We start from the raw sequence: 20,378 nt of genomic DNA on the forward strand, positions 1-20,378 counted from the left end.
AACATATGATTAGAACATGGCAATAAATTAATGAATGCATAGGAAAAAGGTAGGGATATCAATAAAAGCACCATTGTATAAAAATGTGTTATTGCCTATGAACATGGGCAATAAAATATTGAATTCGTGGTATGACAAAGGCATATGATAATATTAAAGACTGATACACAGACAAGAACTCTTGTTCTTTGAACAATTAAAACACAAATACAGAGTGGCCAATGGGACCTTTTTCTGTTTTCTCCAGCTTAGATCATTCGTAAGAGAAAGATAGGGACCAACATTGACGCCACCTGAAATTAGTGAAACTAAATGAACAGTCTGGATAGGGAATACATCTAAATTTATAACAAAAATATATTATGCTATCCAGAGCAAAATTGCAAAACCAGGGTTGCAAGGGTCAAGGGAAAGATGGGAGTTGGACTTGGTTGTGGTGAATTCAGAAAGAAGCTGATCAGACTGATTAAGGACAGCATGACGCCAATTATAAATGCAAGATATGGATTGGTTCAGTATAAATTTTTACACCAATTATATCTTACCCCACAAAAGTTACACAGATCAAAAGCCAAAATTTCAGAGATGTGCTTCAGATGTGGGAATGAGACAGGAACTTTTCTATATGCCACGTGGTTGTGCATGAAAGTGTGGCCATTTTGGCAAGAAATCACAGAAAAATTAACCAGGATAACAGGTGTGGCCTTCACAGGTAACCCGGAGCTACATCTATTAGGTAATTTTATGGAAATAAATAACAAATTGAACAAATATTAAATCTCATTTATAAAAATAGGACTCAGTAGCAAAAAGATGTATCACGATCTCTTGTAAGTCTAGACTGTAGAAATGAACAGCTGTATATCCATGGAAAAAAAAAATCACATATAACTTAAAGAACAAATATGACACTTTTTTAAAGGTCTGGCAGCCATACCTAGACCACAGAGTCCCAGATACAGTAATAAAAAGGAGGAGAAAAGGTTATAAAAGTAACTATTATACATACAAAAACGTAGTTTCCCCAATTGTGGGGCGGGGGGGGGGGGGGTGGGTGGGGGGGAGGGATTGTTTTTTTTTGTTGTGTTTGTAAAATAAAGTTTAATTGAATTTTTAAAATGTTATTATATATACTTTTCAAAAAACTCAAAAATTTAAAATTTAAAAGAAAATTATTCTTTGTTCATTTGGCAAGAATTTATTGTTCCAATTACTAATCATAGATTAATTGTTACAGAAATCTCCAATCACTGCATTAGTGCTTAAAGTACATGATTGTGACTGCAGCCTTCTGTCAACCAATGTTTGAATTGTATCACAATCAACATCTCCGGGTTTTTCTTTCCATAGTTTGTTCTATAATACTGCATAATTAAAATGTCTCTTCTGTAACTACACAGTTAACAATTTAATTCAAGTATATCTGAATAACCATTGTTTGTATAGGAACTCCCATGAATCTTTTATTCTTTGCTATTTTAATCAAATGCATTGTTAACATATTTTGCTCATTTTTCTTTCCATGTACAATTCTTTACAATACCTGTATTAAATTTATGTTGCCACTGCATATCCTTTCACAATAATAACTTAAATAATTTACTAAATTCTGAGTTGCCTCATTTCATTTCATTCCAGGAAAAATTTTTAAACTTTGAATTGTATCCAAACTGGAGAAATATTACCAATTCTGATATAGAGTCCTAGCATTGCTTTACTAACCAGTACCTACCTTTTTCTATTCTAAGCCAATTTGTTTTCCACTCCTGATTCACCCTGAATCTACACAAATTTAAGCCACTAAAATACAGTGTACTATATATAGAACCATTCAAATCTAAATACATTTGCATGGTTCTAACAAATGTTAAATGCCCTTATTGGGAAAGGATGGAAGAAACTGTTCAAAGGGGACGAGGTCACACTGAAATGTGATAGCACCTGGATCCTGCTGAATTTCATAAAAAGGATTGTGGACAGGGCTTTAAACTAAATAGTAGGGGGTATGTTTAACAGATTGCAGAGGGATGGATAAAGTAATAGAGAAGAGTGTGGATAAAATAAAAGAAAAAGTTAAAAAAGAGAAAAGTAAAAGAGAGGATAAAAGTCAAGTGCAAAAAAGGCAAAGATTACCAGATTTTAAAAGCAGAATGGTTTCAAGGGCACTTTATCTGAATGTCCATGGTATTTGAAACAAAGTCAGTAAACTTATGGGACAAATCAGTACAAAGGGTTTAGTGACCATTACAAAAACATGGTTGCAGGGTGGTGAGTATTGGAAATTAAATATCCAAGGATATCAGGTACTACAGAAGGACAGACAGGAAAGCAAGAGGGGGAGGGGGGGTAATGCTCTTAGATAAGGCTGAGGTCAGGGCACTAGTGAAAGATCTCTTTCTCTCTCTTTGGCTTGGCTTCGCAGACGAAGATTTATGGAGGGGGTAAAAAGTCCACGTCAGCTGCAGGCTCGTTTGTGGCTGACAAGTCCGATGCGGGACAGGCAGACACGATTGCAGCGGTTGCAAGGGAAAATTGGTTGGTTGGGGTTGGGTGTTGGGTTTTTCCTCCTTTGCCTTTTGTCAGTGAGGTGGGCCCACCTCAGTGAAAGATAATGTAAGATCTAAGGAGCAATATGCTGAGTCCATTTGGGTAGAGATTAAGAACAGTAAAGGGGAAAAAAAATTAATGGGCGTTCTCCATAGGCCACTTGATAATAACATTACAATGACACAGGCAATAAACCAAGAAATATCGGAGGCATGCAAGGATTGAACAGCAGATATTGTGAGAGAATTTAACATACGTATAGATTTGGTGATTCAGGTTGGTCGAAGCAACCTTAAGGAGGACATGATAGAATGCATACAAGATGGCTTTCTTAAACAGCATGTTACTGAACCTACAAGGGAACATGCCATCTTGGATCTGGTCCTCTGTAATGAGACAGATAAAATTAGTGATCTTGTACTTAGGGATAATTTTGGAAAGAGAGATCACAGTATGATTGAGTTTATCATACAAATAGAGGGTACAATAGCTCTGTCTAAAACGTGCGTAATGCCTTAAACAAGGGAAACTACAAGGGGATGAGGAATTAGCTAGGGTAGTCTGGGAACACAAGCTATATGGAACAGCGGATGAGTTTGAGATTTTTCTCAGTACTCGACAGAAGTATATTCCAGATATAATGAAGGTAATCAAGGAAAGCATCAAGCTAAAAGCTCATACTTACAAAGATGCCAAGAGCAGTGGAAAGATAAAATTAGCACAAAATATAAAAGCGAATAGTAAATGTTGTTTTCATTATAAAAAGCACAAAAGGGTGGCTGAAGTGAAGGTTGATCCCTTGGAAGATGAGAAGAGGGAATTGATATTGGGTAATGAGGAAATTGTTGACACTTTGAATAATTATTTTATGTTGGTATTCACAGTGGTGGACATGTCGAACATGTCAAAGGCAAATATTATAGATGTGATGGAAGGAGAGGACCTAGATGTAATAGCTATCACTAAAGAGGTTATACTCAGAAAACTTGATGGTCTAAAGATAGATAAATCCCCTGATCCTGATGAAATGCATCCCAGGGTACGGAAAGAAGTGGCAGAAGTTATAGTCAAGACTTTGGTGATAATTTATCAAAATTCTCTGGTCTCTGGGCAGGTCCCAGAAGATTGGAAGTTCTTTACTAGTATTCATAAAGGATGTAGGCAAAAGGCAGGAAACTATAGGTTAGTTAGTTTAACATCTGTAGTTGGGAAAATGCTTGAAACTATCATTAATGAAGAAATAGCGAGGCATCTGGAGTGAAATGCATCCGTCAGGCAGACTGATTCAGCAAAGGCAGGCCTATTGACAAATTTACTGGAGTTCTTTGAGGCTATAATGAGTGCGGTAGAAAGGAAAGAGCAGGTGTTTGTTGTTTACCTGGACTTCCAGAAAGTGTTCAATAGGTGCAACATTAAAGACATACAAAAGGATACATGGAGTTGAGGTGATGCATTAGCACAGATAGAGGATTAGTTAACTAATAGAAAGCAGAGAGGGGGCTACAGGGGTGTTTTTCTGATTGGCAATCTGGTGAGTGGTGTGCACAGGGGTTGGAGATGGGCCCACAACTGTTCCCAGTATACATAAATGGTCTGGAAGAAGGGACAGAATGTAGTGTATCTAAATTTGATGATGACATGAAATTAAGTGGAAAATCAAATTGTGCAGACAGATATGGAGAGTTTGCAGAGATTTAGATAGCTTACGTGAGTGGCAAAGGTCTGACAGATGGAGTAAAATGTTTGCATATGTGAGGTTATCTATCCACACTGGAAGGAAAAATGGAAGATCAAAATATTGTTTAGCTGCCAAGCAATTGCAGCCTGCTGCAGTGCAAAAGGACTTAAGCGTGCTTGTGCATGAATTACAAAAGATTAATGTGTAGGTGCAGTAGGCTATCAAGCAATCAAATGGAATGTTGGCCTTCATTGTTAGAGGGACTGAATTTAAGAGCAGGGAGATTATGCTGCAATTGTACAAGGTACTGGTGAGACCGCATCTGGAGTACTATGTGCAGTTCTGGTCTTCTTACTTGAGGAAAGATGTATTGATTTTGGAGGTGGTGCAGAGGAAGTTCACTAGGTTGATTCCAGGAATGAAGGGATTAGTCTGAGGAAAGATTGAGTTGTCTGGGACTACTTGCTGGAATTTTGAAGGATGAGAGGGGATCTTATAGAAACATATAAAATTATGAAAGACATAGATAAGATTGAGGTAGGTATGTTGTTTTTATAGGTAGGGGAGACCAGACCTAGGGTCTCAAGATTCAGGGTAGTAGAATTAAGACAGAGATAAGGAGGAACTGCTTTTCACAGAGGTTGGTGAATCTGTGGAAATTGCTGCTCATTGAAGCAGTGGAGGTGCCCTCCGTAAATATACTTTTACATCGTATGGAAATTAAAGGATATGGGGCAAGGGCAGGTAGGTGGAGATGAGATGAGCCTGTCATCTGATCAGCTATTATCTCATTGAATAGTGGAGCAGTCTTGATGGACCAGATGGCTGACTCCTGCTTATATTTCTTGTGTTCTTAACATTTTATCTTTTGTTTCTGGACACTATTTTTTCTCTCCTCACTTTCCCTTGGCTATAATTTCAAATAACTACCATGATCCTTAAGTCTTTGCAGCGCTACATCTGGTAAACTATGACACTGCCACCCTAAGTTTCTGGCATTTCCTGTTCTCTTCGAGTAAGCTCTGATGTCAACTGAAGGCAATGGTAGAAATGAGCCTAGTTGTAGGAGATCTAAACAAGCAAGACAAAGAAAATTCTAAGTCATCTTAACAAGAATGACAATCACAATAATAAATATTTGCTTTTCAGTAATTGTGCCTTCAAAAAAAATTTACCTGGCCTAGGTTTGGTATTTGATTGTCTTGCCTCTCTTCCAAGTCTGCAAAATAAAACCAGGGTCAACATGTTTTCTACTGTTAATAATATTGGTGAGACCACATTTGGAGCATTGTGTGTAGTTTTAGTCATCCAGCTATTAAAGATGTTATTGAGCTGGAAAGGGTGCAGAACAGATTCACAAATATATTGGCATAACTGGAGGGCTAGAGTTTTAAGGAGAGGCTGGAAAAGTTTGTGGCCAAGGGGTGACTTTGTCATGGTTTATGAAATTCTGAGTGGCAAGAGACAAGATAAATTGTTATAGTCTTTTTCATAGGATGAAGGAGTCTAAAACTAGAGGGCATAGTAGAGAGGGAAAAGATTTAAAAGTATAATTAAATCAACTTTTATCACAGAGGGTGGTGGGTATATGAAACAAGCTGCTAGAGGAACCGATAAAAAACGTATAATTATAACTATGAAGAGGCGTTTAGACGTGTATAGATAGGAAAGGTTTAGAAGGGTGTGAGCCAAATGCAGGCAAACAACTGCTTAGCAAGGATGAGTACAGCTAACGGACCTGCTTCTGTATTGTATAACTGCCCTGGTGACTCTAACTTTTGAACTTTAAATTGTTTCGGGCCCAGAGGACCCCAAAACATAGCAACAATAGAAATTCACCAAGATAAATAGTTACTTAAACAAAAGTAATTTTTAATTTTCTTTAAACATAAAAACAGGATCAAACTTTGACATATTACTATCAACTTAACCCCCTTCTAATTATAAGCGCATGTGTATGTAATGTGTATAAGTTCAGAAAAGTTATTTGATTCACAGTTCAATCTCACTTCTCACTCCAAGTTCACAGGTATCAGGCAATTCTTATTCTGTGGACAGAATTTAACATTTATGAATTTTCACCACTCAGGAAGATTCTTGTTGGTTTCAGAGAGAGATTTGTTGCTCATTTGACACCACAAACTGATTCCCTCCGATCAGCCACTTCAGTGTCTTGCCACAGAAACTTGCCCCATCAGGGCTTTCCAAATGATAACCTCTTCTGCAGATCACCACAGTGTTCCTTTTGTTTCCCTTATTTCAGGTGAAACACTCTAGCCAGCCATTTCCTCTTGTATGGACCAAAAGGCTGAACTCAAACTCACAACCCGTCTTCAAAATGGGATTTCAACAAGCTGCCAGCTTGCCATGACTGCAGAAACCAGTTATCTCTCTCTCTCTTAGAGAAAGCCTGTTTGTCTTTGTTCTCTCTCTGCTTGCAAAACTACATGACCTTCTTAGAACAGCAAAATGCCACCAGACAGATTGCGGCACTGGACCCAAACTTCTGAGTCCATTCATCTGTTGCTTTCAAAACAATAATCCATTACTCCACAGCATGGACTGTCTGGCTGGCTGGCTTGAGCAAAGCTCTGGCAATTTAAATGAGATCTGTTTTGTGAAGTGTTTGTATTTGTTTACATTACCCCCACAATCTATTTCCTTCAAATACATATCTTTATACAATATAAAATATGATATAATCCATCACAAAATGAAATGATCTCATGTATATGGCAATGCACATTATCATTAACATATACCTCTCCACAATAATCCCAGTTTCCTGCATTTGGTGGCCCTTAGCTATTTATGCCTTTGAGATTCAGGTGTGTGGCTAGATCCTATTTAAATTTAAATTTATGAAAGTCCCTGCCTCCACCATCACTTCAGGCACAGTCCAAAATTCTTACATCTCCTCCATTATAAATCCCCTTACTTTAGGGTTAAATCATTAGAAATTATTTTGTTCCATTAACAGTACCATCTTTAGGTGGCATTGATAAAATTTATTTTCATATACATTTCTCTTCTGGCAGCCCAACAATACTTAAAAGAAGAAAAAAAAGACTACAAAGTATACTTGAAATGAAAGAGATAATATTTATTGCATTGATGAACTGAAAATGTGGTATTTTAAAATACCACCAATCCAGCCCCCTGATAATAGAGCCAAAATGTCAGATTTTCTAGGTTGTTGGGATATTATTCCAACCAATAACCAGAACATTTTAAATTAACATTTTGCATTGTTACACAAGACTGCATCTGAAAAGTTTTGGAAATATTCAGTGGATCAATGCAACTGGAAGAGAAACAAAGTTAAGGTTTCCAGTCAATGCAGCATTATATTGCTTTCATTTTCGATCAAATGTTGATGGCCATGTTATATAGTTAGGATAATGTGAACTATTTTGTAACTGCATAACAATCCACCCTTCTCACTGTAGTAACTTGTGCACCACTGTGGGGCATACGTATATGCCTAGGAGTGTGTGACCAATTTCCTGACATGGTGGAAGACATCAGTAAGTAAAGTCTCTTCTGTTTTTTAAAAAAATTTTGCATCTCTAAGTTATTTAAGAACCCTCCAAAGTAACAACAGAGACACAACATAATGGCAGCGGTGGGATAAGAGAACAAGAATAAAGCCATACAATTGATTGTAAGTCCCTGAAATACAAAGGGGAAGAAGAGAAAAAAAACATTACTGAAAATAAAATGGCTGGAGCAACAGCAGTTCACCCAGTGATGGACGGGGAGGCTGTTGACACTGTTGAATCGTTTAAAAAGTTTCAGCAGAAGTGCAATTTAGCATTCAAGAGCTCTTGTAAAAATCCAGTAGCAGAGGAGAAGGTCAGTTATATTCTTCTCTGGACAGGGGAGCAAGGCCATGAATTATTTAATAGCTGGAAGCTTACAGAGGTGGAAAAAAATGATCCAGAGCAGATATTTGCAAAGTTTGCTTCTCACCTTGAACCCATCTAATCATAGAATTAATCACTATGAATTTCAAGGCTTAATGCAAGAGATTGATGAAACAATTGATAACTTCCTCACTAAACTAAAAATTGTTGCTGCAAAATGCAGCACTTCTCCTGACACCTGCTGTGTTGATGTTTCGGTATTAGTGATTGTGGTCTCTTCACTTGATACCTCACTTGATATTGGTGTTGCAGGTTTTGCTGGTATTAAAACTTTCTGTTTCATCACATCTTGTGTTGGCAGGATGTGAATCCCTATCAATTATGAGATCCAGATGAAGAAAATATCTTCAACAAAGAGGAAATGATTTCCACAGAAGTACCTGCCAGACCATGGCACATAGTGGGAGCAGACTTGTTCACTGAAAATCAAGAGTGGTTTTTAATAGTAGCCTGTTACTACTCCTGGTCTTCTGGAGGGTGTATTTTGCTTGGTAAAGTTGTTTTATATCTTACATTTAGAAGTTCTGCTGGGGACTTCATGTCAGCCCTTAAAGGTGTTGCTCATAATGATAGAAGAGCTAGATGTGGGTCTTCTTTAGTTTCACGACATTTAACTAATGTGTGTTTCACAGTTTGCACTTGTCTTTCAATGAACCCATGACCTTTGGGGTAGTATGGGGATGATGTAGTGATAACCCATACTCTGCAGCCAGCTTTCAACTAATACGGGGATGTGCCCATCCCGAAGTGCAAAAGTCTCTTATGGGGAAGGATAGCTTGAAGCTGGCCGAAGCTATAGACACAACCAGAGCCTTTGAAGCCATGAGGATGCAAATGAAATCCCTATCTATTGTTAGGTCTGCTTTGTTCATGAATGAGTGAGACAAACACCAGACTGAGTCGAAATCAGGGTTCTTTGTTCTTTATTACCGGATTGTAACACTTGCGACTAACAAAGTTAGTCGGAGAATGCATTCTGCCGTTATCAGCAAAATGGTGATTTTTTATACCCTTGGATACTGTAAGGTAAAACATCATGAGATGGGAATGTGTAGGGAGTTACCCTGTACAGGGCAGTAACAAGAAGGGGAGGTGTCCTTGTACTCCTGTTAGGTAAAACATCATGAGATGGGAATGTACAGGGCTGTAACAAGATGTAAATGCATCCTTGTACTTACAAGATAAGAGAGACATTGATGGATTGAGAGGCAGGAAGCTAGCAGGGAAAGGATAGCAACAGTTTTAGTCATTGGACAAGTAATGATATGATGATGTTCTAAGCATGTATCCAAGGGTATAAAAAAATCACCATTTTGCTGATAACGGCAGAATGCATTCTCCGACTAACTTTGTTAGTCGCAAGTGTTACAATCCGGTAATAAAGAACAAAGAACCCTGATTTCGACTCAGTCTGGTGTTTGTCTCACTCATTCATGAACAAAGCAGACCTAACACTATGTAGACCCACCCACAGCAAAGAGAAGAAAATACAGCAGACAACACTCCTTCAATGACCAAAACAAATGGCCCACATACAGTTCTGAATGTAGAGCCTGTGGTAAACAAAACTGCTGGGCAAAGGTGTACAAGCCTGGTATGAAGAAAGCAGTAATACCAGTGAATAAAAAAGACAAGATCATCCACCATATAAAAGGAAACAATGAGGATTCTGACACCCAGATACTGGACATAGAATCCATACACCTTTATGAAATGTCAGGTGAGATGAAAGAAGGAAGCGAGTTGCACACAAGGATCCAAATACAGAGGACAATCCAGAACAAACCTATAATATTTAACCTAAAGGTGAAGCTGGATACTGGATCGCAAAACAACGTCCTTCCACTCTACTGCCAGATGTTCTCAGAGTACATAACAAAAGGGTATCCAAAAGATGGTGCATTGGATGGAGCAGCAAGTGTCACATTATTGGCCTATGGTGGACCCATGATCAAGCAGCTAGGGAGAGCCAAGATCAATGACTGCCATAAGGGAAAGAACATCCTCTTTCCATTCTATGTGGTAGATCCAGATGGACCAGCAATTCTAGTTCTGGATAGCTGCCGGGAGTTACAGTTGATTCCTATTAATTATGAGATCCAGACGAAGAAACTATCCTAAAGGACCAACAGAAACACACAACAAAGAGGAAATGATTTCCACAGAAGTACCTGCCAGACCATGGCACATAGTGGGAGCAGACTTGTTCACTGAGAATCAAGAGTGGTTTTTAATAGTAGCCTGTTACTACTCTAAATTTCCATTTGACCTGAGAGCTTCAACTATCACCTCAGAAATGAGAGCGCTCTTTGCTGAACAAGGATTATCTGAGCAAGTAATATGTGATAATGGAATACAGTTCATATCACAAGAATTCAGAAAGCTGGCTACAGAGTATGGGTTTGTTATCACTACATCATCCCCATTCTACCCCATTGAAAGACAAGTCCAAACTTTGAAACACACACTAGTTAAATGTCGTGAAACGAAAGAAGACCCACATCTAGCTCTTCTATCATTATGAGCAATACCTTTAAGGACTAACATGAAGTCCCCAGCAGAACTTCTAAATGGCAGGAGATATAAAACAACTTTACCAAGCAAAATACATCCTCCAGAAGACCAGGAGAAGACTGGCTGACACATAAGAAGAAGGATACCAGCATTATAACAAACAGGCACAAACATTGTCAGCATGTGGATATTCAAGAGGCAATGTTGAAAATATGGACCCCAGCAAAGCTGAGACACCAAGATCATACATTGTCGAGACAGACTCAGGCAATCATCTGAGAAGGAACAGAATTCACATCCTGCCAACACAAGATGTGATGAAACAGAAAGTTTAATACCAGCAAAACTTGTAATACCAATATCAAGTGAGGTATCAAGTGAAGCACTAATACCGAAACATCAACACAGCAGTTGTCAGGTGAAGTACAACAACCTACATCACCTACATGTGTACCAGTAACACAGTAACACAGAGCCCAACAGACACAGCCAAATCCACAAGATGGTGAAGGAACATACTGCTGCCAGTGTGATACTATTTAAAAAATAGTTGTGTAAATAAACAAGTTCAATTACTTAAGTTGCAATGGAAAGAAAATGATAAAGAACACTTAATTTTTCTTTATCTTGAAAAGGAGGGATGTTATATAGTCAGGATAATGTGAACTATTTTGTAACCAGGTAAGATTACACCCTTCTCAATGTAATAATGGTAGTACACCACTGTGGGGCGTATGTATCCTGAGAAGGGAGAAGACATCAGTAAGTAAAGTTTTTTCTGTTATTTGAATTTTGCATCTCTTAAGTTATTTGAGAAGCATCCCAAGTAACAACAGAGACATAACAGGCCATATTTCACATTCATCACTTGGAATAATTACCTTTCATACTTTCAGCTTCAACCTGCTGAGAACCTTAACAGTAATTTATGGACAATCTGGCTGTATGTTGTGATGAAAGTACATTAGTTATAAAAATACATCAACAGCAAACTTGGAATTACATAGAACTTGTAACAAAAAAAATCAGTGTATTTCATAGGTTGTCATTGGGTAAAAATGTGCAGCAAACTGAAAAATAAGGGGTGACTAAATGCTTGATCGTTAAAATAGTTTTTATGGAGAACTTAAGCAGAAGCATGAGATGAAACCTAGAGTTCAAAGACTCATGTTAAGAAGTTTGGCAAATTCACAAGGGACTAGAATGAGTTCTCTGTGAATCATAGAACTGGAGAAAGTTGTGAAGGTGAGGCAACAATGCAGTTTAAACAGGAGGCAGAGAATTTTAAATGTACAGGACTGGATGATATACCAATAATTTTAGGATAATTATTCTGCCTAATTTTGTTTTTCTCATATTAGATGTGATTTACTTTCTGCTTCAACCATAAACTTTATCTTTTTGCATGTTTAATTATCTTATGAAATATGCAGTATTACTGGATTTAGAGCATCGAACATTACAGAACACTACAGGCCCTCTGCTCTTGATGTTGTACCTTCTTTTATATTCCTACTGCTATGAACCAAACGTAACGAGCTGCATTAGACAATGAAGCAGATAGTGTTTGATTTTAAAACACTAATTTTATTTCTAATTCTTATAGTCTAAACTTTTAACTATCCTTAACACTAACTCTATCCCCAAAGTTCAGTCTTTCAAATTCAGTGTAGAAGCGTAGGGCTTTGAAATTAGATGCCCGGAATTAACAATGAACTGTTGGGAAGATTGGAGTTGTGGCTGCCACAGACTCACAAATTCTCCTTGCGTTGCCTTTGAAGATATTTCCATCCACACGAGCTTGTCATAACATTCCTGGTCCTTTTGTAGGCAGGGCTCAAACTGAGCATCCTCCATGAAGTTTCCAAGATCTTGGCACTGGTCTCTCCAAGTAACTTCACTGCTAGTCACACTAAAAGTGAAGCAGTCACTCCAAGTGACCTCCACTGTTAGTCACAATCAAAATGAAGCACTTTGCTTCCCAAAAAACCCTCCTGGCACAGGTCAATTCACCGGAAAGGCTCAGACATTCAGCGAACATGCTTTGCTCTGAATTCCACAAAAAATGGCTGGCCACAAGAGCATTTCAAAGAGCTGTTTTCTCTCCAGCATTCAGAATGGTTCTCCCTTAATAAAATCACAATGTCTTTGCAAGTGTATCAAATTCTGAAATAAACTATGATAAACCTTCCCTCAGTTCTTCCAATATATTAAATTATTGCTGGGCTGTGACTTGTGTTGTGCTTGCGTGAAATGTTAAAATGTTAGCTGTGCCCATTCAGTCCCTCCTGACTATCTCTTCTAGTGATAATCCCATTTTACTAAAACATAGCTCGTAATACAACCAAATAAAAAAATATCTAAACCCTTCCTCCTTCATAACCCTGCTTTTCTTTCATCCATCTGCCTGTCTAAGAATCTCTTAAATGTCCCTAATGTTTCAGCCTCCATCATTATCCCTGGCAAAGCATTTCAAGCTCCCACAACTGCCTGATGTCTCCCCCAAACTTTCCTCTCTTCATTTTGTAGAGATGTCCCCTGATGTTTGTTATTCCTGCCCTAGGCAAAAGACGCTGGCTGTCCACCTCTAATAAGTCTCCTCTCATCCTTCTTCACTCCAAAGAGAAAAAAATCCCACCATAAGACTTATTTTCCAATCTTGGCAATATCCTGGTAAATCTCGCCTGCATCCTCTCCAGAGCTTCCACATCCTTCCTATAATGAAACCAGAACTGAACACAAGTGTGGTTGCACCAGACATTTGTAGAGTTGCAACAAGATCTCTCTACTCTTGAACTCAATTCCCCTATTAGTGAAGCCCAGGATCCCAAAAAACTTTCAGCATTATCCACAACTCCTCCAACTTTTGTATCATCTGAAAACCTATTTATCTTGGTCATTTATAAAAATCACAAAGAGGAGGGGTCCCAAAACAGATCCCTGTGGGAACCCCACTAGTTAATGACCTCCAGACAGAATACTTTCCGCCCACTACTCTCTCTGCTTTCAACATGAGAGCTAATTTTTAATACCCACAGCAAAGGTTCTGTGGATCCCATGCCTCGTAACTTTCTGAATAAGTGTCTCATAGGAAATCTTGTCAAATGCCTTACTAAAATCCATATAGACCACATTTACCACCCTACCTTCATCAATTTCTTTTGTTACCTCCTCAAAAAAACTCAGTTAGGCTTGTAAAGATGCTTTTCCCTTCACAAAGCTATGCTGACTATCCTTGAGTAGCCTGCAATTCTCCAAATGCTCATAGATCCTATCCTTAAGAATCTTCTGTAATAGTTTGCATACCACTAACACAAAACTCATTGGTCTGTAATTCCCAGGATTTTCCCTATTATCTTTTTTAAACAAGGGGACTAGATTTGCCATTCTCCAATCCTCCGGTACCTCCCCTGTGGCCTCGGTATCACTTCCCTCCCTTTCCACACCAACCTGGGGTATATCATTTCTGACCATGGGGATTTATCAATGTTAATTTTTAAGAAAATCTAACTCTTCCCTTTCCTTAATCTCAAAGTTGTCCAGTACATAAGTCTGTTCTATTCCAACTTCATCCTGATCAATGTGCTTTTCTCTGGTGAATACTGAAGTAAAGTTAACTCCTCCACCTCTAGTCACATGTTGTCTCCCTTATCCTTTAGTGGCCCCAGCTTCATTCTCATCATCCTTCTGTTCTTCACATATGCATAGAATGCCTTGGGTTCACCTTAATCCTACTTGCCATGGCCTTCTCATGCCCCTTTCAAACTCTCCTTTGTCCATTCTTAAATTCCTTCCTAGCTACCATATAATTCTCATGAGCCCTTCCTGTTTCCTAAATCTAATGTATGCTTCCTTCTTCTTCTTAACTAGCTACTTCATCTGTTTTGTCAACTATAGTTCCCTTTTTTCTACTATCTTTTCCCTGTTTCAGTGGGACAAACCTATCCTGAACCTGGCACATGGTCCCTAAACTTCCAGGAAGCTTTGTGCCAACATGATTTTGTAGACAATTTCAAGAATGCAATTGATTCTGACAAATTTACAAGCCATCTCTTGGAAATCGAGATATTTCCTAATGTTCTCTTCCTATTTCTATGAAAGCATATACTAGTGCAAAAGAGAACGAATGTGCCGAATACTTACTCTGCCTCATGTTGACTCTGTAAGCCAATGTAACTGATACTTCTTGGTAAATTAGCTGCAGGATGTAAAGAAAAATAAGAGAACAAGTTTTATTTATATTAATGGTATCCTTTAGGGTTGCTCTAGACACAGAAGGTGAAAGCGTACATATTGTGTTGCAGAGTTGAGAACCTTTGCCATGTGGGCTCATTCCGCACCCAAGTTCTAGCATGCATTCTCCAAATATCCTATCCCATCCATTTCTCAGTAACTTTGTAGAAGGAGACTGTGGTGTTCAATGCAATAAATGATTATTTGTGTCCATTTCTATCAAATTATAATTGGTCTTGTGCATAGAACTCCTCTTCAAATTTACAGCATTAGAAATATGATCATGAATTGAAAGAAATGGCAAAATAAACACTAAAATGCTGCTTAGTACATATTCCTTATCATTCTTGTGTGCTCCCTATCCAAACAGTCAAAAGATACATATGCACTCCCATTCCCCTCTGCCCCACCCTCCTCTCCAATGTAAGGAGGCTATCTCTGTAGAGACTGGAGTGAGTGGTGCAGCTGCTGGTGTTGTTGGTTACTGGCAGCAAAAACTCCAAAGTTTGACAGATCATCCAGATATCACTAGTCTGTCTCTAGTAAATCCAGCATCTGCATGTCCAACAAGTCCTTACAAAAAGCCCTTACTGAAAACCCTTCCACAGATCCTTGAGTGAGTAATTGGTGCAAGAATACAAGCTGTTTGTGCCAGATTCCTGACATACAGTGTGCAGAGTAGTGTTTAGTGCAGTTTCCTGCCATTGTAGCATTGTATAATCGGTATATGCAAAACTTCCCTTTTACTACTAATTCCATTATTATTCTTGGAACACATCTTGAACGATAAGTGAACTATAAGAGTTGAGTCAAAGTTATACAGTGTACAGAAACAAGACCTTTGACTCAATTCATCCATGCCAAATGTGATGCCTATCTACACTAATCATATTTGTCTACATTAGGCCCACATTGGCAGCATGGTTGGCATAGTGGTTAGCGCAATGCCTTTACAGTGCCAGCGCTAGGGACTGGGGTTTGAATCATGCTCTGTCTGCCATGTCTGCGTGGGTTTTCCCCATGAGATCCAGTTTCCTTCAACTGTTTGAAACGTACCAGGGGTGTAGGTTAATTGGGCAGCATGGACTCATGGGCAAAAATGGTCTGTTACTGTGTTGTGTCTAAAAAAAATTAACCACCTATCAAAATGCCTTTTGAACTGTAATTGTATTCTCCTCTGGCTGCTCATTCCATATAACTACTGCCATCTACATTAAAAAAAATTGCAATTTTTTGAGCATGTCTGTAATAATGAAGTATCAAGCTGGAAGCAATTAGCATGCAAATAGGATTTAAATCTAAGATTATAACAAGGATAACTTCTTCCCCTCTGCCATCAGGTTTCTGAATGAACAATGAACCACAGTTATGACCTCTTTTGTCTTTTTATTTTTCATGCACTATTTTATTTATTTTGAAATGTGGTTCATCGAGATGTTTTCACTGTGATGCTGCTACAAAACCAATTTTATGATGTTTTTATGACTTGGACTGTTATGATTATCTGTTGTTATGATAGGAACCATCAACTGTCAATAGATTTGGCACTCTATCAACACACAGCCATATTATTTTATGGCCGTGGAAACGAAATTGTTCCACTGTAACAAAGAAAATCAGCTCCTATATATGTAAAAATGCATGTGATTCAATTCACCTTAAACTTATTGAAACCTTTAGGTCGAGTAAACTGTACTAAGATGAATATTTTTCCAAGAATCCACTATCTTTTTCAATCGATTCCTTGTCCCCTGTCAAAATCTTTTTTTCAAGATTTAAATAAAGTAGTTTGAGAATTTTTATGGAAAAGAAAATTAGCAAGAGTAGTGATGCATAAATTGACTTGGAAGTATGCTTTGGAGGTTTGCAATTACCTCATTTCCAAAATTATTACAAGGCAGTTCAATTAAGATTTATTAATCGTACGTTAGATGTTATGTGTCCCCCTAGTTGGCCCAAGGTTGGCTGATATATCGGAATCTTGTCCACATCAATTTGTATTTAAATGGAATTCTGTTTTGTTACAAAGATATGATGTACCGTTCCTGAAGCGCTTATTAGGGATTTAGAATAAAAGGAATTTATTAATTGGATCCAAGGGTTCAGACTCCAATATATTAAAATAAGTTAATTCCTTTTACATGGAATAATAGATTTTTAAGAAATTGGCAAAGTAAAGGAATAAAATCATTGCAGGATTGCTTTGAAGAGGATGAATTTTTATAATTTAATCAACTTAGAGAGAAATTTGGAATTTCAGGGAATTCTTTGTTTGTTCATTATCAAATTAGAGCATTAGTAAAAGAACATTTTGGAAGAGAAATGAAAATTCCTAAGTTGACAAAATTTGAGTCTATGTTTTTTCATTTTTCGGATAAGGGTTTTATTTCAGAGATATGTGTCTTGTTACAAGACACTATGGAAAAAATAAACTTAGATAAATCTAGGATTAAATGGGAAAATGATTTAACATGATGTTGACCAGGCCGACTGGGAGAAGATGTGTTTGGAAGGTGTGAATAAATTGCTTAATGTAAGATACAGTATGATATGGATTTTGTTTGTGGGGGGGGGGGTAGGGGTGGGATAGTTGTAGTTTTAGTTTTAATTTTTATGTTATGGTTTTGTAAAAGTTTTTGTTTGAAAAATTTTAAATAAAGTCTTTAAAAAAAGCTTATTGAAACGTTATTTTTTTGAACATACTGAAGAGAATTGAACAAGTAATTGTACTGCTATATCAAAACAGGCTTGAAGACTGTTATTGAGGTGCACTGCTTCTGCTTTGGATGGCGATTGTAGCAGTCGCCCCTGAGGGGCACTGGACAAAGTGGCAACCCTCTGTCTGCCTTACGGTAGATAAAAGTCAAAAAATTCCATGCATGTTACATTCTAAATGTAGTATTATGTGAATAGACAGAGAAGTATGCTCTAGAAAATAAAAAAAATGGAACATTTGTTTGCTTGGTTTACAACTCTCCATGCAATCACTTAATTCAGTATTTTTCAACCTGAATTCTGAGGGTTTGTTATACAGTAAAAGTCCAAAAATCTGGATGCCAGAATCCAGACCACCTGAGTATCTGAACCTCTTGAAAACTCTCAAACTTTTTAAACGTTTGCGTGTGCCACAGATACACAGAAGTAATGGAAATGAACTAATAAAAATTTATTTTTTGTACATGGTTTTCCATGAAAAATTGTTTCGTTAATAAACGATCAAAATTTACATGTTCACCTCTTCCTTATTCTCCTTAAATTTGAATTTTAAAAGTACTGCCCAAGAATCTATAAAACCCAGACTGACCCATCCCCGAGCAGTCTGGATTTTAGGACTTTTATTGCAGTTCGTCTGTGACAATGTGGCAAAGTCAAATATGATCGATAATAAACAAGCAATGTAAAACAAGGTTATCAAGTTTGATGACACAAAATTAAAATTCTCAAAAATCCCACTATTATGAAACAAATATCCTGGGAAAGGGCATGAGTGCACCAGTACTCTCCTCAATTCCCACCCCCACAGGTGATCCTTGAGTTTGTTATAGTTGGTCTGTGGGTGAAAGAGAACCACTGATCTCACTGCTTTGAATATGCTGACTGGTAACTTTGAAACAAGTGTAAACCCATTTATTTTAAATTAAAGTAATAATCTGGACCTGATTATCAGCCACATACACAGCTAGAGATTTAGATGCAGTCATGTCAGCTATATAATTTAGTTAATTAAATGATGAGAAAATTACAATTTAAAAATAAACTAGTCTCAGTAATAGTGACTATGAAGCTGTCAGATTATTACCATTCAATCTAGTTCATAAAAACCGACAGGATGAAGAATCTGAAATTGTCAACTTGCTCTGACTGTAGACCCAGAACAACAGGATTGACTTTCAGAATATAGCATAGAATCAGACCCTTTAGATTTTAATTGCCTTCTGAGATGGTGTTGCAAGTAATTCAGTGGTAACCAAAAAAAAACATTGAGACACATGAAGATTCAAAGTGGAAAGACCCACCAGGTTTTGATCAAGGCAAAAGATTCACAAATGGCAAAGTCCACCCCAGGCACTTGACACTGCAAAATCCCATCCATGAATGTGCCTACTTGTTTTTTGATCTAGAGAGCTGTCCCACAAACTAAACAATCATACTTTGTGCTCAACATTCCAAGTTTCACAATTAAAAATCATTGGTGGAACTCTAGTAATGTATACAGAAGAGATTGAATGGTCTTGATTCCCCTCAACAATCCCCATGGAACTTTACAGAATTTTGCCAACAAATCATCATCTACTGTTCTTCTTCAGCTGATGAATCAGTACTCCTCCATGTTAAACAATATTGGAAGAAGTTTTATTAGTACTGAAAGGGAGAATGAATGAATAAACATTTCCATGTTTACCACAAATATTGTAACATTATCACTGACCATGCTCTGAAAGATATGGGTTGCAGATTGGTCTACGGTGAGCAAATTTAACACCAATTTCCCTCCAGATAAATCTGCCATGGCACTATCAATGGGAGTGATTGTTGGAAGGTCCTGTCTTTGAATTGAGAAGATCTTCCATTGTGCTAAAATGGAAGAGCTAGCATCACAAAAGTGGGTCATCAGGTACATCTTAGAATGAGGAACCAATCTAGAAAACTGCTACAAATGCACATTAATCAACACTAGTCAGAGTGAATGATTCCATAACTAACAGATCAAATTAAAGCTAAGTCTGGACACACCTCATATAAAAACACAGCTCTGAGAAAATCTTCATTATAAATAATGGGGATATTCATTATGTTCCATGACATATCTACCATGGAAAAAGCTGAATGATTTTGAAAACACATTCAGCCAAAGGATCATCCATCTTAGACCTTGTCATGATCTCAATTGTCATGCAAGCCCACCTTCAGTAAATTTGATTCATTCCATGTGATATGAATAAATGATAAACAACACTGGAATCACAAAACACCTTGGTTATAATGCTGAAGACGTGTTCTACAACAGCCATATTTTTTCTTGCCCTTCCAATGATTACCCTCAATTATCGTAAAAATGATAGTAAGTGACATCAAAAGTCTTATTAGAAAGAAACATTCAAAAATAACCTGATCACCTCCATCCAGAATGGGTTTTGTCAGAATAGCCTAGGTTCAAATCTCATTAAAGCCTTGGTTTAACCATCAACAGAAGAGTGAAATTCAGCAGGGGAGCTAAGAGTATAAGATCTTGACTAATTGAAATCAACCAATCTGAGCATTAAAGACTGATGTCAAAGGAAGGTGGTTGGTGTTACTGAAGATCTATCAAATCGGTTCCAGGATTTCAATGCAAGAAGTTCTCAGGGCAACATCCTGGATCAACCATCTTCGTTTGCCTGTTTTTTTCTTTCATTATTAGATCAGAAATTGATTAGCATTAGCAAACATCTCAAGGTTCAGTCATTTACAACTCTTCAGAAAATGAAGCAATCTTTGCC

The 20,378-nt window shown here is 37.6% G+C and overlaps 1 protein-coding gene across 5 annotated transcripts in view; it reads right to left on the reverse strand.

Moving 5' to 3' along the window:
* The window catches only part of nek10 (NIMA-related kinase 10), a 231,817-nt gene that overhangs the window by 40,026 nt on the left and 171,413 nt on the right, over positions 1 to 20,378 (reverse strand). For 4 of the 5 annotated variants that reach the window (XM_069914024.1, XM_069914019.1, XM_069914020.1 and 1 more), the window contains 3 exons: positions 14,809 to 14,863; positions 5,401 to 5,444; positions 5,156 to 5,296 (listed from right to left, as the gene is read on the reverse strand). In XM_069914024.1, the coding sequence (XP_069770125.1) occupies positions 5,156 to 5,296; positions 5,401 to 5,444; positions 14,809 to 14,863 (240 nt within the window). The remainder of the gene's footprint in view (positions 1 to 5,155; positions 5,297 to 5,400; positions 5,445 to 14,808; positions 14,864 to 20,378) is intronic. The other variant, XM_069914023.1, reaches the window with a different exon arrangement.

Source organism: Narcine bancroftii, chromosome 1 (genome assembly GCF_036971445.1).
Source record: "Narcine bancroftii isolate sNarBan1 chromosome 1, sNarBan1.hap1, whole genome shotgun sequence".
Classification (NCBI taxonomy): domain Eukaryota; kingdom Metazoa; phylum Chordata; class Chondrichthyes; order Torpediniformes; family Narcinidae; genus Narcine; species Narcine bancroftii.